Genomic DNA, 24,729 nt, shown 5'->3' with positions numbered 1-24,729 from the left:
AGGTATAAAAAGCGGCCATCTGACAAACACTAGGGGCCTTGACTCTTGTTTGGAAACTTCTGAGCTTCTTCCTGCTAGCAGGGCCCCCACAAGCTCACATAGCCCTCTCCTATGGCCTGACATCAAGTCCTCTCAGTGGCCAATGCTCAGAGATCGCTGTGCATATGGTCTCTTCTATTTTTTTAATTTTCCCCAAATTATGTAGTTATTCTTCACATCCTCATTCACTTTGGTTTCCTTCTGGATTCCTCTATGGCCCCCACCCCAGCTATTGTCCAGATAATTGTTACACTTAGAACTTTAAAGCGAAGCCTCTGTGGAATGGTTCTCTCATAAGTGAAACACACCTGGAACCCAGTTCACAGAATTAGACAGGAGAACTGTCAAAATGCCAACGGCCGGGGAGGCGCAATACAAGGAATGGGGGAAATAACTTTAAATTTGGCTGTGAACAGGCGTGGCCACAGCAGCAGCTGATGTGCAGTTCCAGAGGGAAGGTGGTCTAACCTCGGCTGCTGCTGGAATCATAGGCTGCCCCTGCCTGAGGCCCAGGGAGGTAGAGATGTCCCCCAACACTGTAGCGAGATGAACGGCTAGATGGATCACCCGCCATTCAGCCAGCGGCTCACCTGCCTACCAGGTGGTCTCCTTGGACGGGAAGTTGTCCAGGTCCTTGTCTGCTCATTGAACAGCCCCTGATTACCAACTTACAAAACCGTCAATAAGTGTTCATTTCAACGTACAGTTTCAATTTTGCCAGTAAGCGCTGCCACTGAATTAAGGGTAAGACGCCACTTCCTGACTAGACATTCATCATGAGCAGATGTGTCTCTCCACGTGCCACGTCTCATCTGAACTCCATCACAGCCCTGCCCCATCCCCGTCTGCTGGGTTCCTCTGTTCTGTTTTTAAAGGGCCCACAGAGTTGTTCCATCTCACTGGAAAATTTCCACACTGGCAAATGTATCTAGACACATACAAACAAACAGCCCCCACCCCCGGGGTATGGGGAGAGCTCTTAAAGTCTCTCTGTGGAATCAGCCCTTTTCCTCTGAAGCCTCATTTAATTAGGTCTCTACAGTGGCTCTCTGACTGCACCTCCACAAACCGGGGGCAGCGTGAACTCTGTAGCTTTGGGCTGTGGATGCTCAGAGGTCCAAGGGGCTGGGTTCTACATAAACAACACTTATACTGTGCTTGCCTCCATGGACTTTGAGCTGTAATGGAGTAATTCAGATTCCATGCTGGCATTTTCTAAGTTATCAATATGAGTAAGCGACCACACTCTGGGTCAGAAAACGATTGTTCGTTCTGGTCAGCCTGGACACCAGGTCTCGCCTCCATCTCCCAAGCCCAGAAACAACCGGTTAGATGGTACCTTTGGAGAACATGTGCTATTCCAACTATCCAAATACAAATGCAAAGCAAGAGTCAGGTGCAGGGGTGACATATGTGCAGATGTCACAGTGGGGGTGCTCAGACTGTTAACCCCTTGATGTCCCCAGGCTTTATGGAGTCCTTCATCACACTCAGGATATAATGTGACCTGTCAACGAGACCCCACAAAGATGGACCAAATGGTGTGCGCCTTTCAGTGAGGTGGTTGGGGGATGTGAGAGAATGGGGAACAGAGGGTCTGTCTGCCCAAGACCCTCTCATCTGCCTTCCCAGGCACTCAGAAGCTTCCCTGTCCACAGAGCATGGACGAGAAGATACACGCTCAGTGACTCTCTTCCTTTGGCCCCGCTGGAGAGTCTGGTCTGAACAGGTGCTGTGGGGATTTGGCCATGATAGCATTGCCTAGGGAAACTCCATAACCCAGTACAGCTCAGTGTGCTCCTGCGAACACATGATTATTTTATAGCAAAAAGCAAAACTAAGGACTTGCTCTTTGCAATACTTTAAGACTTCTGGCAAAGGCTCTACTGAGGTGCTTATTATGCTGTGGGTTGCGACCCCTCTGGGGGTGGAACAACCCTTTCACAGGGGTTGCATAAGACCATAGGGAAGCACAGATATTTACATTACAATTCATAACAGTAGCAAAATTACAGTTATGAAGTAGCAACAAAATAATTTTATGGTTGGGGGTCACCACGACATGAGGAACTGTATTAAAGGGTCCCAGCATTAGGAAGGTCGAGAACCACTGCTCTAGGGGGGAGACTATGCCAACTCTTTCACAACAGGGTCCTGAGGCTACCTGCTAACCGGGCCCTTTCCTTCAGCGTCAAGTTGGTTAGCTGCTAAGAAGCCACCCTTGGCCTTTGCGTTTGGAGGAGAGTATCTTCCAGTATCTCTACAAGCTCACATGGAAGGTGCAGCAACAATGCTGCAGTTCCTCCAGCAGAGTTAGAAACTTCTAGGATTTAATTTTCCACAGGACCAACAGGCAAAGCCAGAAAGAGCCTGACTCCCGGAGTTCCAGGATGGAAACTCTCCTGTATCCGAGGGACACCGTTTGAGACCATTTTCTCCCCAATCTTTCTGAGCATCCATTTTCTCACCTATCATATGGATTATAGATACAGCCTGAGGCACTGAGTGGCTATTTTTTTTAATGTGGAATATGATTCATTGAGCCTGGGAGAGGAAAGGTGTGTATTTATTAGATACAGGTGGTTGAAAAGTAGCGAATACAGACGTTACAAAGAAGCTCACAGTCTGGAGGGGCAAGCAAGTATAGTAATCTAAAAGTCAATGCTGCACCTTTAACTCAGCTGGTGTAAGGCTGAGCCTAAGTCTCCAGATGTGCAGAAACAAGACAAGGTGTGATGGTGCTTGGAGAATTTGAATTATTGCTTTACTCGATCTCTTCCCCGGGTCGTGCCTTAAATTCAGTGAAAAGGTTTTCTAACCTACCTTCCCAGATTTCAGATTTGTATCCTTTGCAAAAGGTCTCTCTCTGCCCCCTTCTCTCCCTCTCTCCCTCTCCCTCCCTCCCTCCCTCCCTCCCTCCCTCTCTCTTCCCCCTCTCTCTCCTTCTTTCCATCCCCCACACTGTGGACAGTCACTTGCTTTTTAATGCAGCGATATAAGTATGCATTCCACAGATTTGCAGTAGACTGGGGAGGATGGACCTTGCTGCAGATGCTGACTCTGGCTGAGCAAAGGGGCATCAGGGAATCCTCTCCAAGGCTGAGCAAGGGAAGTGGGGTGAGTGTGGATGAACAATTAGACCAGGGACACAGGAAGGGAGAGAAGGCTGATGGACAATCAGCTCAGCTGCTTGTGTATACAAAACAGAGCTTTTCAGAAAACTGGTTTACATAAGACCCAGGCCACAGGCGGAAGGGAGATCCTTAACCATCTCCAGTCATTGAAGTGAATGGTTGCTTGGTGCAGCCTTAAAAATACAAGCGAATGCAAATGTCCAGTCTGAAAACAATTGGGCTTTTCCAGGCAGACAAGATCTGACCCCAATCCTCCCGCCAGGCCCCTGGATACCTTCAGTTAAGATTCTGATATTTGTAACCCAGACTTTTTCTTCTACGTCTCATCTTTTAAATGTGGCCCGGAAATATTATTTCTCAAGTTCAGAGATCTCTGGCATCCTTCTGATTTCCGTGCTTCAGGTAACAGCCTACCCACCCCCCAGGGCTGGTCCTAGCTACCGGAGACGACTTTTGGGGGAATGACATAGGATGCTTTCAGTGATCCCAACACTGATTTACACCAAGTCTACGTAACAATGATTATTAAACCACAACACCAGACACTGAAGACCACAATCCGACTCTCTTGTCTTTATTAGTATATGTGCTCAACTCTGAATGATCAACATTACAAATTCCAATGAAACAGTTCTCATTTGCAAAAGCACGTCAATACGGGAAAACATTCCATGTTCATTGATCACACACACATACATGTGGACCAGCATGAGTTTTTCAACAGAGTAAGACAGTACACGATATGTTTTGAGTCCACTCTGCTGCATGAGCTAGGAGAGCTGGAAATAAAGTCAAGCAATGTTCAGCCATGTCATTGCCCCAGCCATATCCCCAGCTGTACCCCATCCATGCCCTTCCCCATACTCTGTCTCACTAGAACCTGTGGAGCCCCCAGAGGACAGACCTACAAAGTGGCAGGGGTTGCTCAAATAGTATAGGGCTTCTTGTCTACAGTGAGGAGGCAGGAGTACCCACATTCAGTCCTGTGTCCATAAGGGTCTCATAGGGGAGCATTAACCCATCCTCGCCCACTCAGAACCCCCTCTCTTCAAATGTGGATACAGCGTGGGAGCAGCTTAACCAAATCTAGACACCAACCCTGTCTCCCACACTGAAACTTTTCCTCCTGCTGCGGGGAAAGTTCTGGCCAAGACCTCCTTTCCTGTGGGACAAGGAGGATTTTGACAAAGTGAATAAAAGCAGCTCACCCTGGTATCTTGGCACAAATGACAATTCCATTTTATCAACTCTTAGACCCAAATGTCGTTAAGATTCACATCGACAAAAACGCAGGGGTAAAAAGTGCAGGAAATAGAGTCTATGCAAACCCAGCGAAGGGAAATCCAGGAAGTTGGGGATAATCTTCTTCCCCTTGCCACTTGTCCATTGTCTCCTTCCCCAAAGTTCAGGAGTTCAGAACGCCAAGGCTTAGCCAACTAGGTCACCAACATCTTTGTAACATGATGTTTTCCCGTTTCGAAACCAGTACCTATCTCTGAAGGTCAACGTAGGGCTCTAAGAAATGAAAAGTCACAACAAAGATTTTCTAAAAGAAACCCTGAACATATTTACCCCGGATAGCCCTTGGAAACAAGGAATGACCTTCTCAGAAGGTTATAGCCATTCAGAGTTGCTTCTACAGCTATCAGGTAAAGGCGTTGATGGAATTAGGAACCAGGAATAAATGAAACCAGTATCATCATGAACCTAAGACAGGGAGGGAGAATGAAAGAGCAAGACAGGCAAAGATGCCTGTGTTCGCGGAAGCAAACTCAGGTGGAGAAACCTGAGAGCTGCCAGCTCTGCTGACCAAGGTCCTTGGGTAGAAAGCAAGGCTCAGATCTGCCCTGGACACACCGCTCCTTTCCTTACAAGTAGACCAGAGGCCAGTCTGGAGCAAAGCATTGTGGTTAGGGTGAAAAACCAGACCAGAAAGTATAAACTGACCTGAAAATCCATCATGCGATAGGAAAACTGTCTAGCTGGCATCTCTGTAGACACAGTTTGCAATCTCCTCTCATAAAGATATTCCCTAATTTGAGACTCGCTATGATGCTAAAGTTACACAGTGCAGGGCTGTGTCCCCATCTTCCTGTAACAACCACTATCCTGGGACATTGGGGCTCTGTGGTGCTCAGTCTAAACACCATCGTCACCTGGCATTGGGTCCTGTTTCAATGCACAGGGACAGTCAATATCATAGAAAAGTAAATATGCTAAATTCGTACAATAGGAAAACAAAGCTATTGGCATCTACCCACAGGCAGTGACTGATAGTCCAGGACCAGGCCTCTATCACTGGGTTTCTCCCAGGGTCTCGCCTTACTCCACTTTTCAAAACCACCACACAGATCCTGTCTCTTGCACATCCTGAGAACCTGCTTGTTATGAACTTATGGATTCTGACAATGTCATTATAGAAGAATCAACAGCCAAACACCTTTGTACGCCACACTACTGACCACAGGCCTTGCTGCTGGAACTCCAACCTGAGAGCAGACTCCTGAAGCATCATAAGAGGAAACCCTTAGTGATGGAAAGAACTTGGAAATCTAAGCAGCCAGCTCCGTTAAACTTGGGTGAGGCTGAAGGACCAGAAGGGACTCCCCAGCCTAATGGAAGTCCTTTTGCAAGTCAGGGATACTGAGGGGAAGAAAAGAAATTCCCAGATACTGAGAATGCATCAGATGTAACCATCCTGGCCTTTTAAACTTCTGTAGATTCAACTCCCTAGAAGGGACCAGCTGGCTCCCTGGAGACTTAGATGGAGAACAGGAGACCACAGTGCTCACAAGCCTCAGTGGAAGCACAAAAACCACTGGGGTCAGAAATCACCTTGTGTTGACCCTAAACATGGGTTCTTGGTCTGCCTCATCAGACTTCCCAGCCCACAACACAGGGTCCATCTCTTCTGTGAGACTTCAGTGTGAGAGTCACCTTCTCTTCCCTTCACTTCAGTGTGAGAGTCACCTTCACTTCAGTGTGAGAGTCACCTTCTCTTCCCTTCGTTTGGGATCCCTTTCAACCAGACCTGAGATGTCAACCATGCCCAGCTCCCAGCTCTGCATCAACCGCTCTCTATTGTCAAGCAAACTAGAAGTAGAACAGAAAAAATACACAGGGCAGCTTCTTCCAGACTTGCCGGTACACCCACTTAGAGAAGTACTAACAATGCCCACAAGAAACAAAGGTGGGGCACCAAAGCTTCAGTAGCCACAGGCTGCTCCCAAGACCAGGCATCCCCCTGCAGAAACACGTCAGCAGTTATATCTGATGGGATCAAAATGCCATCTTTGTTTCTTGCTTCTTTCAGGTTTTCTACTATATTTTTATCTTTAATTCAAATGATCTTATTTTAGGGCACTTAAAGGCAACTTGTGTGATTAAGACATAATCCTGTCCTACTAGAAAGAAAAAAAAACATCAGGTTTAGACCAACTAGTATGACCAAATCACCGTGGCTTGCCTGAGCCTCTCCTGGGTTAAAACTGACTTGTCATATTGAAGGAACTGCATCAGCCTTGAGAAAGTCAGGATAGGTGTCACCAAAATAGTTAAAGTCCTTTATACGTTCTGATGCATGCTATCTTCTAATCATTTCATCCACGCAGGAAGCCAAGCTCTTATAATCAACAAAACAGAAAGCGTTTTCCCAGCGACAGATACAGCAGCAGAGAACTGGTCACTCTAAGCACAGCACTGGGCAGCTTGCTGCCTCAGCCTCTGGAGGAAGCTCCCCAAATTAAAGACTGAACCCACATGCTAAGGCCGCCTCTGTTCATGGCGGTCTGAATACATGAAAGATTACTGGTCTTCCCACACTTTTCTTGTCTGTGGGATACTGCAAAGTCTTTTTACCTGTATAGGAAGAAAGTTATAGCCAAAAGACAACCAAAGAAATCAGTTAAAACACCTTTGCAACCTCACTGAGCATGAAGGGAGACAGTTTGCCCCACAGGGAGAGGGATGGGTACAGAATGACACAGGTCCTAGAAGCAGCCCAGCTGCAGTGGAAGAACCAGTAAGGCAGCAGCCGATGTATTTCACAGGGAGAAAACCTAGGCTTTCAGACAGTTCATAAGGGGTTGAGCCTCCCAACCTTTAGCTGTGTCCCCACTCTACATAAGGAAGACTCAGCTGGGTAGCAGGTGCTTCTTAGCAACATGGGGCAGGTTGCTGGTTTGTATTTGTGTTTGCTAGGCTGGTCCTGATCTGTGATTGGCTAGCACTGCAAGAGATGCAGCTTGACTAGGCTCCTGTTGTTGATGCAGATGCCCCAGCCAGGCTCTGTCTTGGTAAACCAAATGCTTCAGGACCTCCTCTCTGCGGGAATACCCCAGAGCATCCCTGATGCTTCAGGACCTCCTCTCTGCAGGGATACCCTAGAGCACCCCCGATGACTCGGCTTTATCAGACTGACAACGCTTATGTGTTCAGGGCATGCATGTGTTTATCTTGGCAGGTTGATGACATGGGAACAAAATCAGGGTCTCCCAACCAAGAATCCATGATCACTATTGTTTTTGTTTCCCAGCTTTCAAGTATAGGATCAGAATGTTTTCTTCAGGAGGCCTAAGTATCCTACAATGGGTGACTTTTCATTTTTTTTCTAACCGTGTCACCCATTGGTGAAATGCCAAGAACAGGATTTTGCTTAGCTACAAATGTGCTTAAAAGTCGTTGGCTAAAAAATTCTTCATCAAGTAAGTTTGTGATATGGCTTACACGTTAGATGTAACTATGCAGCATGTACTCATTTCCTTTCTACGAGGGGATGCAAGTTGCTTTTTTCTGAAGCATTGTTTGAAACTTCTTACCATCTCCTTTGGAGCGAGAGTGGATATAATATCGAATTGTTGTACTTAGCAGTGGAGGTCCATGGCACCAAAAGGGACAGGAGAATTGTATTGGGACCTACAGAATGCAGCAGTGTGCCATGATGGACCCGGCAGGATGAGTTGTCAACCCAGCGTGCCATAAACAAAGCAACTTCTGAGCAGCCTAAAATAACTCTGCTTTCTATCCTAGCCTCATACTGGGCAGAACAGACTCGATTTCTGGTTAAAGTGCAGGACATAGCCTTCCAGGGTGTACTACCAGTTCCCAAAACAGCTTTTATCTGGCCAATTAAATGCTTAGAAGAAAATGTCTTTTTAAAAGAAAAAAGAAATAGGCAAAAGATAGGGGTAAACTCTCAATCAGTATCTACCCGTTTGTAAATCCCAGCCCTGACCACTGAAATGGACCGCAGTCATGTGACTGCACTGAAGTCTGACATGGCCTCGTGCAGGTCTCGGGGCCATCGCTCTCTGATGTCATGAGCTTCTGGAACCCTGAATAGAATCCAGAGCTTTTGCTCCTGTGAACTCAAAGCTGTTTTTTCAAATGTGCTGAAAACCTCTGCAGCTTTGTGAAAACTCTCGCTTGTCTTTGTTGGCAGTAGAAAGACAAAGTGGACATGGCAGTGGAGAGGAACAGGACTCAGACTCTCTGTGACATTTTCAACTACTGTTCAGACAACCACTCTCTCCAGAACGCCCGGTTTCCTGCACCGTTGCTGGTTAGTGGGCCTGTGCTTGTCTATGCAATTGTCCCATAAACAAATGATCCACGGGGAAACACATAACGATACCTGGAGAAATGTGGGACACACACACTGAAGGGAGGCAAGAAATGACCACCGTGTTGTAAATAAAGCAAACCTTCAAAATAATTCAAAGCCGCCCTATGCATCTGCTTCTGGGAGTGGCTAGCCCTAGGAGTGCATAGAGGGTGTGTTCTTCAATGCAAGGTATGTATTAGAGACAATCTTAATTAAATTTAGGCACAAGGCACATGATTCTAGCTAAATTACAAGGCTGTTCTGGGGAGAAAAAAAACACGATTTTAGGAACAATTGTAAGTCTATGGATAAAACACATCCCACCCATCAACTCAAGACAGTGATTTGGGAGTTTTTCTGGTTAAAATGCTTTGTTTTCATTTCTCAACTCAGAAGGTGAGCTTCCATTGCACCCTGTCAAAATCTTTCTCAACAGGCAAGGAGAAGATATCAGCACAGTGGCCCTTGGGCAGAGCTTGTACAGCCTACTGGTCAACCACCCCATGCTGTAAGACGCTGTGGTTTTCAGACACATCTACACAGACTAGTTGAATAAAGACCAACTCCAGACTTGATGTTGCTGAGCTCCTCAGCTCCATCTTGCCATCCTGCTCGATCGAGGAGATGGTCTATAGTTTACTGACACGGCACTTTGAGGGGTTAGGCATTAGAACACTCTGCTTTGTCCTGGGAAGGCAACTTCTTGCTTGGCTAGTTATGGAAGCTAAGGAGTGACTTCAAGATGCTGTCTGGCCAGAATTTGCAGAAAACCATAGAACTCTTCTCCTCCATCAGGCTTGGGTTTAGCCTCCTTTGGTTCCTGCAGTGATGCAGGAGCCTCCAAATACCAAATTATTATCAGGCGGTCTTGGGGGAACCTCTGGGCCCTGCAATAAAGTAGACAGACTTTCTATTGGAAAGTGCTCAGGAGCAATTCAGCCCTGTTCACATCGCTCTAAAATCTCACAAACCAGCTCTGGACTTGGTGAGCGAACATTACCACACAGCTCCTGGTAGTGCATAAGTATGTCGAAGGGCCTGATTGCTCATTGTTCCTCATGGAAGCAATCACCTGCATTGTTTAAAGAACCCTAATCTAATCGTGGTGTTGTGTAAAGCAAAGCCGTGTGAGTACTGAAGCCATCTCACTATGGCAAACCACTTCTAAGGGTGTCTACTGAGGGGTTCACAGCAGGGGATCCTGATGATCCAGCTCAGAGGGGCCCTAGCAGTCCATGAGCCTGATCGGAACCACGCTGATGCATTCTTACCTGCCCCACTTAGCATTTGAAATCTTGAGCCTCTCAAATAAAAGAACAAATGCCTCCTTTCTCTGGGAAATTTGGTCATGTCAGGATCATGCCCCAGTATGGTCTTTATTATTTCATATCATTTCCCCAAGATAGCCTGTTCCTCCAACTGACTTGCCCGATCCCTGAAAATTGGATGCAAAAGCTTTCTGTAACACAGCCAATCTCAGTGCTAATCATCACTGAATGGTGTGATGACCCGGTTCGGCCTGTGTGATGAGTCTCACTGCAGTCAGAGATCAAGCCATTGCCGCCACCAGTCCTCTGGTTCCCACCCTTGTAGAAGCCCTACGTTTAATCAGCAGATATTTAATGTGCTGAGGTGTGCAGTCTAAAATGTACTCTTTAAACTCCGTGAAAGGAATGAAATGCCACTCTTGGTGACAAAAGATGTGTAGTCTGAAGTCAACATCTTTGAATATAAAGTGCAGCTTCTGGGACGCCCAGTAGACATGGTAGGGTATGGTCCAAGCCTGTGACAGACTCAACGTGATGGCAGTGATACACTGTCCCTTGACTTTTGCTTTAAGGGCGTGAGGGAAATGCTAAGCTGTCTTTCAAACCTTTGAATTGGCTTTTGGCATCACCTATGCATCTTTTGGGAAGAGCCCTCCCCCACTTGAGATGTTATTAGAAGTTAGTTTGTTTAGGACATTGAATAAAAACCGCTTATCTGAAACTAATCTTTCAGAATTTCACAGAATTAAAGCAAGATACACTTCTGTACATCCAGTCTCTGTGCTTAATCATTGAAATAGTTTAACTGGGATGATCGTAATATGTTTAGTCAAAGAAAAGATTTCATAAGGCTTATTTTTTTTAAAAAAATTGCTTAAATAAATCTGGTTAAGTTGCTTAGCACTTGGTTAAAAGTATATCCAATAAAATCAACATGTACAAGTTTGGTACCAATGAAAAGGGACTGAGAAGACTGTTACAAATTCATTGGTAACTAATACTTCAGCAATATATTGTCACATCTGGTCAACATCTGTTTGATGTCAAAAACCCACTGCGTGTCCTGTCCTAGGTTATGGTTAGCAGTTGAAGTTGCTGTTTTCCCAAGACTAAAGTCGAACCTAAACTGGACTACAGACCGACAGACACACACACACAGAGAGAGAGAGAGAGAGAGAGAGAGAGAGAGAGAGAGAGAGAGAGAGCACAGGACAACACAGACACTGAAGGTTAAAGAACATACTGGAGTAAAGTGTGATATTGACATGGGGGTGAGGGTAAGGGCAGGAAGAAAACGGTAAAATCTTCTTCGTTCCCATTTCTTTGATCAAGTATCCATAGACGATGGGTGATTTTTTTTAAAAAAAAAAAGTTATTAAAAATCATCAAAGATAATGTCTGGGGGAAGTTAGCTTTAGATTATGCAGGTAAGACTTGTCTGAGGCTACTGCACCAGGCCTGGAAGGGTATGTGGGTGGAGGGCTCAGTGAGACATTGTAAGGAAGTACTAGTCAAAGAGACTTGGTGGTCTACGGCCCAGGCAAGAGGCCGGAAGCAGAGGGGAAGCTGGGGGGTTCCATAACTCTCTCACAGACCCTTCCAAGTGTGGGGGACACAACATGACTGAGCCACAAATCAAAAGGCCTCCAGAAATAACCAAACTGTTTCCTAAAATCTCTGTAGTGTCTAGATTGAGGATGTGGCTTCTGCAAACGTCCTCACAGGACTCTGGGGTCATAAACCCTGCAGCCACCCACCCACTTCCTCCGCAAAATCACTATCCCTTTAAATAAAGGGATTTTTCTCTTTTTATTTTCTGAGGTCTGATCACTTGGTACTGGATAACCACTCGGTGTGCTCTTCCCTGGGGTAGACTTTCTCTCACTCTCAATGCTCCAGAGCTGTCTGTAGCTCTTTGTGTAGGGCTGAGGCCCTGTGGCTCTCCCCATTCACAGTAATGTGTTTATTATTGCTTTTGTTCATTCATTCTTACTGGACACATTGGACCAATGGTCTCTGCCTGATGGTTCAGCCTTACTTCTCCATCAGAAAGGAAAGCAAACTTTATGTTAATTGAAGTCAACCTCAGCTATCCAGCCTGGAGATGATAGAAATACACCACACACCCTAGTCCTGGTAATAAGATATTGCTATGGAGGACAATGGGAGAGACCCCAGATTCTCTTTCCACAGTATCTGTTTTGTCTTCCTGTTTGACTGTGTCATATATATAGACATCCCAAGGATCCTTGGCAATGTTGACCTCCACAAGGAATACCTAACTCTAAAGAGTATCTTCTCTTAACTTGGTCATATAATAGTTATTAGAATCAATAACACCATAATTTTGAATAACAGTCAATGTTCAAGAACTTTCCTAACCCTTAAGCTTCCTTTTGTCCTGCCATGTAACGAATTCGGCTAACATCTTCAGTGAGGCACAGTTTCATACAAACTTATAACAACGTTAACTCTAATACTTGCTCCCAGCTCCAATCTTAAGCATACCTTGAAATAAATGCAAATAATAGAAAGAAATGATCATTTCTCCCTTATATAAGAAATATCTCATTGCTAAGCTTTGTGCAATGGGTTTTCAGCAAAATTTCACTCTCCAAACCTAACTTTATAACTGTCCTCCTTAGCTTCTGAGAATGTGCAGCAAAGCAGCACTTAGTAGTAGGCAGGATACAGGGATGTAGTAGACAAAGGACAGCCACCTCATCAGGACCAGGGAGCCCTGGAATCAGGGACCCCTGAGATCCTAGCCCCCATGGCCTCTTCCTCATCCATGAGAGAAGGCCTATGTGCAAATGGGGAAAGCCTGTGTTCACTCATTAGGCTTGGAGGTTTCTGCTTCTCTTAAGGGCTTGCTCCATACTTTGTATCTGGTCCATGGTTCGGAAGTTAGGAAAAGGGGCCTAAGCTTGGCAGCAGAAGCTGACTGAGGGGCTAGCATAATTACTAAAGGAGAAAGGCCCTCCTCCTTCTCATACTAATATCATAACATCTGATGTAACAGTTATGACATCACAAGGCCTCATGCTAGGAATCAGGACGAGAAAAGAGCACAGAACGACCCCCAAATCAGTACCACCTGTGTGAAACACGGAGCCTTTCTCACTGCCTAGAATGCACGCTTTAATTGCTTTCAATAAGCCAGATTTAAGTTACACCAATTGCCTGCCAGCTATAAATTATGTATCTGCATTCTGGTGACACTTCTGCTTTTTGTCTACATCCTTCTCCAGATAAGTGTGCTTGATTATAGCTTCATGTTGACAAATGATTGCGGGAAATGGATTCCAAGAGAAGTCCGTATCTGCCCACGGTTCCCAGCCCAGCAGGAGACAAACCCTGAGAATCCCCTAAGTAAGCAATGCAAGAATCTAGCCGTGGGCCAAAGAGTGCAAGAATCCTCCAATAGTCCACAGCCCCATCCCCAGCCCGCCTCGTCAGAGGCCCTGATAAACAGAATCGTCGGAGCAGCTATGCAGCAAATGGGTCAATAAGTACAAACAGATGTACTCACATGTGTCTGGCTTGAGCTGGCTGTTGGTGATGCCAAAGTACTGAGGGTTTTCGATGACAGGAATCTTGGTCATTCCAATAATGACAGCATCAGGACCGCCCTCTGAAGAAGATGGAGTATTACTCCCGTTGGAGATGTGGTGGAGCGGGCTGGCCGAGTCATCGTCATTGCTGATGACAGAAGCTGGACCTGGAGTTAGAAGCAGAGGAATTCTGTAGTTTAACGGCTTCAGTTGGACTTGGATTCACATACATTCCAAATGTGTAACTTCAGTGGGTTTCAGTGTGTTTAGGGCGTTGCCATCATCACTATAACCTGATGTTAAAACATTTCCCTCACCCCAGTTAGTATTTCCCTCCCATTTCCCCCAGTCCCGGTCCCAGACATCCACAAATTTACTTTCCCACTCTGAGCTAACAGACCTTGGCATTCCACCCAAGTGCAGCCAATGTAATTCATGACTTGCACTTGGCATCCTGTCTTTAGGCTAACTCTCACTGACACGCGCACCGATGCTTCCTTCTCCTTGCTGAGTGACCCGAAAGGGTACAGACATGGCCCGCACTGTTTATCTGTCCCTCCGCCTATTGAGGATTTGGGACTCTTTGACTAATAAGAATAATGCAGTTGTGAACACACATGCCCACGTTTTTGTGGGGACACACTCCTCCTTTGCTCTTGTGTGACATTGGCAAATCCTAGGGGAGGCCCGGGCTTAACATTTGGAGCAATGTTAACCGATTTACAAAGTGATTTACAAAGTGGCTGCACAGTGTCGTGTTAGTTACCAGTGGTGTGTGAGGCTTCTGGCTGCATCTCTATTTTCTGCACCTGCACTGCCGCCAGGACCTGGGGTTCTGTGCACTGCCGCCAGGACCTGGGGTTCTGTGCACTGCCGCCCCGGACCTGGGGTTCTGTGCACTGCCGCCCCGGACCTGGGGTTCTGTGCACTGCCGCCAGGACCTGGGGTTCTGTGCACTGCCGCCAGGACCTGGGGTTCTGTGCACTGCCGCCAGGACCTGGGGTTCTGTGCACTGCCGCCCCGGACCTGGGGTTCTGTGCACTGCCGCCAGGACCTGGGGTTCTGTGCACTGCCGCCCCGGACCTGGGGTTCTGTGCACTGCCGCCCCGGACCTGGGGTTCTGTGCACTGCCGCCAGGACCTGGGGTTCTGTGCACTGCCACCCCGGACCTGGGGTTCTGTGCACTGCCGCCCCCAGTACCTGGGGTTCTGTGCACTGCCGCCCCAGGACCTGGGGTTCTGTGCACTGCCGCCAGGACCTGGGGTTCTGTGCACTGCCGCCCCAGACCTGGGGTTCTGTGCACTGCTGCCCCCAGGACCTGGGGTTCTGTGCACTGCCCCCCCAGGACCTGGGGTTCTGTGCACTGCCGCCCCGGACCTGGGGTTCTGTGCACTGCCGCCCCGGACCTGGGGTTCTGTGCACTGCCGCCAGGACCTGGGGTTCTGTGCACTGCCGCCAGGACCTGGGGTTCTGTGCACTGCCGCCAGGACCTGGGGTTCTGTGCACTGCCGCCCCGGACCTGGGGTTCTGTGCACTGCCGCCAGGACCTGGGGTTCTGTGCACTGCCGCCCCAGACCTGGGGTTCTGTGCACTGCTGCCCCCAGGACCTGGGGTTCTGTGCACTGCCCCCCCAGGACCTGGGGTTCTATGCACACCTTAAGAGCACCCTAGCCCTGAACTCCTGGCACAAATCCAGGTCAGCTGTTTCTCTGGGGACTTGGAGCCATGTTGAGAATTTGGAGGTCTGAGTTTCTTATCTTCACTCTTTCCCTCACTTCTCCGAGCATCTACATCTGCTTCCAGCTGGGGACTATGTTGGGGAACACCCAGTTGTTATTTTATGGCACTGGAGTGAGATCAGGGATACGAAACGTGTTATAAACTTAAGTGTGCTTCATGTACATAGATGTATAGAGCCTATGACATTATTGGGATCCCTTTATACTAGAGCAATAGCTTAATTATTTCCATACAAGAATTAATTCTAACCCCAGACCTCACAACGCACACCTCTGTGCTCACTCTGCTACATTTTGTCCAATGAACAGATCTGCTGATTACTCAAGACCAGCCGAAGTCAGCAGCCAAAGCAAGTTCAGACAAAAATGTATGGGAAGACCCCAGAACATTGAACAGCACATGGATAGGCATTCACATGTGGCAATTCAAGTAATTTAGACATGGATCACACATGCCTGTGACATGCATGGAATGAGCTCACAGTCCATAGAGAGGGTGAAAGGGAAAGCCAGGCAGAGGGAAAGGGCAGAATCAGATACCCAGGCAAGGCAAAGGCTTGCTACAGAGGGATGTCAGGGTTGCACTTCCGCCCAAGGGAGTGTGTTGTCAACCCCACCCCTGCCTCATCCCCCAGCATGCTTCAGGACCTCTGTGTATTCTCCATTTACTCCCCATCCTTAATTACTTCCATGTAAAGCAATTACAAAAACGAAGGTTGTTTTGTCAGAGTCTGATACAGCTTGAATCCCTATTCAATATAGTGATAATCCACCCACCAGACTCTAAGATCCATTTTCCCCCTATGGGGATTATTGTAGTTTGCAGTGATAACAGTTGGACGTTCCCCAGCTAGTTGTGTCTTAAATGAAGTATGCAGGGGGGAACCCTACTGCTATTACCGGTAATTCTTAAAGCAGTCTCTCAATGGGAGAGCATTTAAGTTGTGTTTAATAATATACTCTGGCTTGATTCTGCAAACATGTCCTCGCACAGCCAACTCAGAAGCCACGCAATGCTCAAAGCCAAGGCAAGCCCACGGGTTGTGCTCAACTTGTGCCTTGAGTGTCTGTGTTCGCAAACAGTGGAAACCCTGCCAAGAATAGCTGTAAGGACAAGTTCTTACTAATATCCCCAGCCATCTCCATTGTGTGACCTGCTTTCCGACAAGCCTAGATCACTTCGGCTTCTGGCCGGTGATGGAGATGGAGAGGTGCCACACTTGGCTTTCTGTGCATTGTCGTAAAGCTTTCCGCCGTTCCTTCTGTGAGACTACCAGCTACCAAAGCTTGCTACCCTCAGAACCCTCAAGGGAGATGCAGTCAAGGCCGCATATTTCTCAAAAGATTCCAGGCTCCACCTTGACCCCCATGGGTAGAGAAGTTGTCATCTTCTAATATTCCATGTGTTGTCATGAAACTCCTCCTGGGACCTCAACCGCAGTTAGAAACACGTTGGCTTCAGTTGGGTTTGTCTCTGGCTGTCCTCTGGCCCCAGTTAGCCTGTGAGGATCACAACGGTGATTCCTCCAGGAATCCAGCTCTGACTCACTTGCCAACCACACCCTGGAACCCCTGTACACAGTAACCCCCTGTTTGGGTCTCCTCCTCCGTGTCCACCAAAGCACACTCCCTGTTCCCTAGCCCTCTAGCTAAGAATCAGTCCCTCATATAACTTAGTGTGAAGGGATGAGGGCTGAGGATGTGGTGACCGTGCACACGGAAGGGCCTGCATTCCCTTCTGACACTAGTGAAAAACCAGACAATTTTTCAAAAGCCTTTTCACTTTGAAGAGAGTCACCATTGACAAATGGAGTATCAGAAACCTCCACAATTCATCAGAGGAATATTAATTCAACCGCTGTTCCCTTCATTAGTGCTGTTCCAAAGCCTGGAAGATTGATATGGCTGGCAAGGTTGTGGGAATTAAGACCATTTTTCTATGAACATTTTAATATAAAGGCACACAGTGCACAGCCAAGTTGGGAGGGGAGAAAGCTCCCGATGGGGACAATGCGTGTCTATATAATTTGACAGCAGCCTGTCTGCACATTTTATGATTTGTGTCTTTGTGTGTCTGTGCACGCAGTTTAGCAGACACTGTGAAAAAGGAGACAGAAGTCAGAGGCACATCGCAGGGTATTATAAGAAACTCATATGAGAACTTGAGAGTGTATTATAATAGTAATACAAAGTTTAAATTGCTAGGAATGTACACTGCTACTGAATTTCGGGTAGTTAGTTCCCATAACAAGGCTGATAAAGGGAGGTATACACAGAAACATTTTAGCTCATTTTTATTTCAATATAAAATAAAAAGAAATATAGAGAGACATTGCTTTCTCTCATCAGAGCTACATGATAACAATCCTATATATTTTATTTCTTTTTTAGATGTTTCTAAGTCTAACTGAACATATTTTCCAATGATTAAAATTCTCATCTGGGAAATGAGCTTCCTTCTTAATACCAACAATGCCTTCAGTGGAGGGAGAGATTGCAACTTATAGGAGAGATTGCAACTTATAAGAGAGTTTGCAGCTTATAAGAGAGAATGCAACTTATAAGAGAGATTGCAGCTTATAAGAGAGATTACAGTTTATAAAAGAGATTGCAGCTTGTAAGAGAGATTGCAGCTTATAAGAGAGATTGCAGCTTGTAAGAGATATTGCAGCTTATAAGAGAGATTGCAGCTTGTAAGAGAGATTGCAGCTTGTAAGAGAGATTGCAGCTTATAAGAGAGATTTCAGCTTATAAGGGAGATTGCAGCTTGTAAGAGAGATTGCAGCTTGTAAGAGAGATTGCAGCTTGTAAGAGAGATTGCAGCTTATAAGAGAGATTGCAGTTTATAAGAGAGATTGCAGCTTATAAGAGAGATTGCAGCTTGTAAGCAACTGCATGCATTGACCACGCTTTCCTTAGTTTTCTAGGGGCTGAAGATTTGGCCTCTGGGACCTGCTATCCAATCTGTAGATAAAATAAATGCCCTGCCCATCAGTGTGTCTTCCGCACACCTACCAACACAGCCTCCACCTCCAGTCCCCGGCTTCCTGTGGTCTTCACACTCCAGGCCACCATCGCTTGTCCTATTGCCCTAAGGCAGATGCCATAGAACTCAGGGGAACATGGAAGCCCAGAGCCTGCTGAGTTACTACAATCAGGCAGACCTAGATCTGCCTCCTCTGCCTCCCTGGTTCCTCCTCACGAAAACAATAAGAAAAGCTCTTGTCCTCATTTCCCTGTTCCCTCCACCTCCTGACTGACCAGGGGTCTCTGTGTAGCCACCCACATGGTTCTTCTTAGAAGCCCTGAGTCATAGACTCTCTTTACAGTGGCCCTATCTCCTAGATGTTGGCCTCCCCACACTTCACAAATACAAAAAAGGCCTCTGGGGGACTACAGTTGAGACATTCTGAAGAACAGTCTGTGCTGCCGCTTAAGAGGGCCCGAAGCACTTTTGGACATCTCTAGGGCAAGCACCTGTCTGTGGTTAAAGGTATCTAGAAAGTGCTGAGGTGGCACAGTGGTTAGCTTTACCATCCTCACAGGCAAGGAAGACACCACCCTCCAGGGCTGTAGGCTCACCTTCCTCGGCACACATATCCCTGAAACAACCAACTCTATGGGCTACCTGGAGTTGAAAACCCTCTGATGTCTAAGGAGAATGATGGACTATTTCTGAACTGTGCCCATTGGGCGCTTCCTAGAACCCCTGTTACTGGAGCTCGGCCCCCTCCCTTCTTTCTGCTGTGTTTTTCCCCCTCCCAAGATTTTTTCTGGAAAGTCTGTCTCAGCCTGAGTTTGGTCCCCTGGTCATGTGCAGATCACTGGACAGACACTGCTAGGGAATGTTTGACTGGACAAGGTCCCATGTCAGGGTTAAAAAGATAAAGGAAACAGGCTTCTATCAGGCAGTCTAGCATACAACTTTAATCCACTTAGGAGACAGAGGCAAGCGGATCTCTGTGTGTTCAAGACCAGACTGATGTACAAAGTGAGTTCCAGGACAGCCAGGGCTATTACACAGAGAAACCTTGTCTCAAACAAAACAAACAAACAGACAAAAAAAAAAAAAAAAAGGAAACAGGCTTCCTTCTATGGCTGGCAAATGCAGGACAGACAGCTGAGAAATGGGTGGCTTCCTTATATATGTCTGTGTTTAACTTTGCTACAAAAAGGACCAGCAACCAAGAGTCTGCCCGTGATGATCAGATCTCAGGAAACCACAGGGATGATACAAAAAAATAAATAAATAAAAATAAAAACCCTGCCTTTTTTGCCTTCCATGTAATAACTTCTATTCTTTGTCTTTGTCCACACAGAAAACGCCAAGCAGAGAGGAGGTCCTAGGAGAGCACACCTGATTTGGGTCCTAATGGTGAGCCCACACCATCTGCATTCTCCACACGAGCTACATGCTCTGCATTTCTATTGTCTGCATTCGGTCTGAATGCAAAGGAAGAGAATGCAATCAAACACAAATCACAGTGTCTGGATGTGGAAGTCTGTTTGTGAGGGAAAAAAATCGCCACAGATGAAGTGCTCATTTGCCAATTTGGAATTCTATTGCATTGTAGCCAGCAGAGCCAAGTTAGGAGCCAAACTTGCCCAAGCTTGCCTGTTCAGTCAACAACTGTACACTGCACTGGGGCCCTGATGTCGTTCTAGTCTGTGTCTAACCTTCAGAAGCCATCACTACCGAGAGCAGAGACAGCAGTTGACGTGCCCACTGGATTAAAGACAAGGCAGCTTCAAGCGTGCAAACTTACTTACTATGGAGTGTGCAAAAGTAATGCCTTTTCTAGAAAAATAAATAAAACAAGCTAGGTTTTCTGCTTCAACAGATTTAAAACTGGGAAGACAGAAAATAAGTTAAAGACCAGTGAATAGAGAAATTGAGACCAGGGAATAGAGCGAGGACCTGAGACCAGGGAATAGAGAGAGGACCTGAGACCAGGGAATAGAGAGAGGACCTGAGACCAGGGAATAGAGAGAGGACCTGAGACCAATGAATAGAGAGAGGACCTGAGACCAGGGAACAGAGAGAAAATCCGAGTAGGTTCTGCGGAGCCAAGCTACAGGAGCTCAGTAAAGTTAAAGGAGGCATGACTACTTACCCCCTACCCACACCTTGTCTTGACTTCCCCAATTTCAAACCATGAGACATCTAAAAACCACAACAAAACATAAAATAAACTTTGAAAGAAAAGTGGAAACCAGAGAAAGTCGACTGACCTTGGCCATACATCTCAGTAACTTGCCCCCCTCAAAGAAGAATTTAAAAAGTAGAAACCACTGGAGACCAAGACTTCCACTCAGACCTGGGATTCCAGCTTCCTGTGTAAACACTTGTATTTCAGCCTGAGAACATGGAAGTTCAAACCAGAAAGAGACCAAGGAAATGACCCAAGCCTGGGGTTAACAACTCTGAGCTGTTGCTCTTCTTTCTCATCTTCTTCCTTCCCCCGAAGTGGAGAAATCATTTCCTCACCTTGAATCATCTAGCAGGATAGCTGTGCGGGGTGAGGACACACAATGCATTGGCAAATGCGCCACAGCTTTGCAGCAATGTGGGGAAATAATGAGGGAAAACAGACCTTATCTGAAGCCAAGCAAGGTGACAAAGGGCAGCACAGTTCCTGGGTGGTTGGGGATACTGGAACGCTCCATGCCTGTCTGCTGCTAAGTCACTGTGTGATGGGCAGCATGAACCATACGGCACCAGACTCTACTGGGCACGCATATGCAAGACCCCTGCTGTTTGGAGGGTCCCCAGTGACTAATGGTGCATTGAAGCATCTATTCCTTGGACTCAGCCTTTGCCTTAGGAAACCTCTGGGTTGGAAAGTATTTTCTATACCACAGAAAAATCTATGGTCATGGGCCAGTAAAGGAGCAGAGGCAACCTAAGTCATGTGCTTCTTTGCTCTGGCGCTCTACAGTGACCTTCACGGTCAGTTAAGGCTAAAACTTGGTTCAAGAACTAGCCACGTGAAACAGCACAGGTGAAACTCTCCCTGTACTCCAATGATGCTTCACGAAATCGCTGCCCTGATGGTTTTGGGTTTAAGCTTAGGCCTTGCCTCCCCAGAATCCTGCACGCCAGCCTTGCAGCCTAAGCTGATATTTATTTATTTTACTAGTTAGTTATCACTGAGGTGTGGGAAAATAAACCCTAGGCAATTCCACGTGTGCTGAGCTTAGGCCTCAGCCCAAAGCTGGCTTCTCAAATGGTTAAAGTCATTTAAATACTTCCTTCCAGGGCTTAGAAACCAGAAGGAAAGCTGGGTCACAAAGCTAAGCCAGATAAAGATCTTTTACAAGGACACACTGAGCTTCGCTCCTGAGAGTGAGTTTGGCCCAACAGTGTACTCAGAAAGTCCATTTCCCTACCGGTCATTTTTAGGGGATTTTGTGCATCTGCTTCTCTGGCAGTGACGAGAATCAAGGCCAGGGCTTCATCCACGCCCGACTAGTGCTCCACCACCAAGCCTAGTGCTCCACCACCAAGCCTAGTGCTCCACCACCAAGCCTAGTGCTCCACCACCAAGCCTCCTCCTCGCTCCTCAGTATTTGTTTGACTTATCTCCAGAAAAAAAAATAAAACCATAGCTTGCATATTTTGAGACTGTTTTCTTTTTCATTTCAGCAATTTTCCGGTTACTTTTCTTTTGTACAGAGAACCCAATAAAGGTCAGCATTCACCTCTCACTGACTGTGCATTTGGTATTATTTCTATCTTACAGACAACATTGTGGCATTGAGCATTTAACACATCTGAGGCGCCCACCCCCTTTCGGGCATCACTGTAGTAGGGTAAATCCTGTTAATAAATAGAATTGCTATTGAAGACAGGTTTGAGCTATAGTGCCTCACTTTTACCAACAACACATGAGTGAGGAGTCTATTTGAGCTCCAGCTCAATGTGCAAGTGAGGGAGGGCTACTTCCTACTTCCTCTCTGCCATTCATGTAGCTGAGGAGTGAGCCACTTCCTACTTCCTCTCTGCCATTCATGTAGCTGAGGAGTGAACCACTTCTTCTCTCTGCCATTCCTGCAGCTCCACCCTACTGAGCTGAAACTTGGCAAACTGTCTCTTCCTGTCCGTACCCTTGAAATCACTATCACACTGCTTCTGACATGATGCTGCATTGCATGGGAGCATCAAGGAACACTGTAGCTAAGAAAGCACAGTCATGCCTCTTCTGCAACACAACAGTACCCACTTGCCCTTCAACCACATCTTCCCTGAATTAAAAATCACCTCGAAGTTGCTGACAGGGTGTCAGACAGAGAGACTGATATACTCAGTCATCCCACGCCATAGTGACGGACAAGGGACCTGTGCTGAGAACCAGGTTTTCTTCCGTCTTTTAAAACTGCCTTTCCCATATCCAGAGTTGCCAAAATTCAGCAAATTCTGGAACATTATAACTAATTGAGTTGTCTTTGGAGTCAAATACTATTAATAGTTATTTACCCAACTGGCAGAGCGGAGACTTCAAAGGGTAATAGCTTCCCTGTTTGCCTGAAGGGGCTTTCGGAGGAAAAGAGCCACCCTAGAAGTACTTCCATGAATGCTGGGGATGGGAGCCTCAGAGGTGGAGAAGCCACTCCAACCCAGAGGAAAACTGATCTTTCAGGGGACAGACTTCTGGATTCTATAGAACAGATTAAAATTAACTAATCACGCAGTGGGGACACAGAAAGTTGAGGGTGCCCCCAGTTTTCAGTGTTCAGTTAAGCAGTTCCTGAACTGACAGGCATACGGAAGCCATTTGCATTCGGAATATGCCACACTTCAGATTTTGAACCCTGAATCTTTGCTCCAGGTTCCTGACTCACTGGGGACATTCCGTGGCAGGAGCAGACGCAGCTTCCACCAGCCAGGTGACCATGAACCTGCCATCGGTGCTCCATGGAGCACTACACTGCCAACATATTCAGACATTAGACTTGAAGCAAGACAGAAGTGTCAGCCATCTCAGGACAGGAAGAGACCAGATCAGTTTATCTTAGACAGATTGCTTTGACTGCGGGATGGAGTCAGAATTGTGGGAAAGACAAAGAACAAGAAACTGGCCAAGAGGTTTAAAGAGAAACGAAGGCTCAAGAAAACTATACCCTGACCTGGGAGTGGGGAAGTAGGTCAGCAAAGAGATGGGCAGAGTTAGGGAGCCTGTGATTGATTGTTTGTGATTGACAAGTCAAAAGGAATCTGAGCAGGGAGTCGTGAAGCTCACAGTCAAAGACAGTGAGGTATAGGACGCCACTGGCCATAGAGTCCTGAAGGAACTTGGGACAGAAATAACTTCACAGTTACAAAGGGAAGCTCCTAAGACACAGATTCCCAGATAAGACAAATTGGGGTAAAAAGCCCCACTTAGGTGTTTGGGAGAAAATGAGAGGAGATTTCTTTAATTTAGATTTTAATGTCCCAATGGCCTATGTGTCTCCAGGGTCCCTGGAATACGTCTACTGGGAGGCGGTGAGACCGCTAAGAGGTTGAGCCTAATGCTGGAACTTTAGGTCATTTGTGAGTGTGTGTGTCCTTTAGAAGACTGTGGGACCCCAAGCTTTTACTCCCTACCAAGGGCTGAGCAGTTTTGCTCAGCCATGCCCTCTTGTTGGGACATACTGTGCTATGTCCTCCCACAGGCCACTGGAGATGGAGGGGCTCCATTACAGCTGTGAGTCCGTCAGCCTGGTCTAAACCCATCACTTGGAGGCTTTGTTACAGAGACAAAAAACTGACTGACTTGGGAAGCATCAGGTGTGCAGGCCTGGGTCTCAGGATGGTCAAGGCTCTGGGCGTTTAGGGAGCTGGAGAAGGGAAGTGGGGTCTGTATGGGACTCCTTCCCTGGTCGTTTCTATGGGTACCCAAGTGAGGCTAAATTTAGGTCTTACTCCTGATTTGCTAATGTCTAGGCTCCCTTTAGAAGGGGCACAGTCACAATGAAGACAATATAAGCTTTGGGGCCTCTGAGGCCAAGAAAATGCAAGAGCTTCAGAGAGATGAAGTGGTTGCCACCTCCCAGAAGCTCTGAACACTCAACTGCTCCTTCTTGATGGATTGAAGCAGCAGTCTTAAAACAGAAAGGAATAATGTTCTCCCTTTCTTGTGGTGACTCACTGTGGGGACTGGGGTCTGCCCAGCCTTCTTTTATTTTCTGTTTAATAAGAGAGATTTGTTCACAGCAAAATGAAGGGCTCCCTTGAAAGTGAACGTAGACACAGTCAGCACTGAGAATCTGCCCCGCTCGAATTCTATTAGGAAATTAACCGGTTAAACCCTAATGATTTTGAAAAAAAAAAATAAAAAGCTGTCCAAAGAAAGGGAAAAATAATATATCAATAGCTCAGTAACTCTGAGACAGAACTGAAGTAAAATAAAA

General features: G+C 46.7%; 1 protein-coding gene across 5 annotated transcripts in view; it reads right to left on the bottom strand.

Moving 5' to 3' along the window:
- Ntrk2 (neurotrophic receptor tyrosine kinase 2) overlaps nucleotides 1-24,729 on the bottom strand; it is a 320,663-nt gene that overhangs the window by 132,402 nt on the left and 163,532 nt on the right. For 4 of the 5 annotated variants that reach the window (XM_057787616.1, XM_057787617.1, XM_057787615.1 and 1 more), the window contains exon 13: nucleotides 13,576-13,764. In XM_057787616.1, coding sequence (XP_057643599.1) covers nucleotides 13,576-13,764 — 189 coding nt within the window. Of the gene's footprint in view, nucleotides 1-9,234; nucleotides 9,663-13,575; nucleotides 13,765-24,729 lie in introns of those variants that run through there. The other variant, XM_057787619.1, reaches the window with a different exon arrangement.

This window comes from Chionomys nivalis, chromosome 13 (genome assembly GCF_950005125.1).
Source record: "Chionomys nivalis chromosome 13, mChiNiv1.1, whole genome shotgun sequence".
In the NCBI taxonomy this organism is placed as follows: Eukaryota; Metazoa; Chordata; class Mammalia; order Rodentia; family Cricetidae; genus Chionomys; species Chionomys nivalis.
This window is presented reverse-complemented; position numbering and strand designations above follow the sequence as displayed.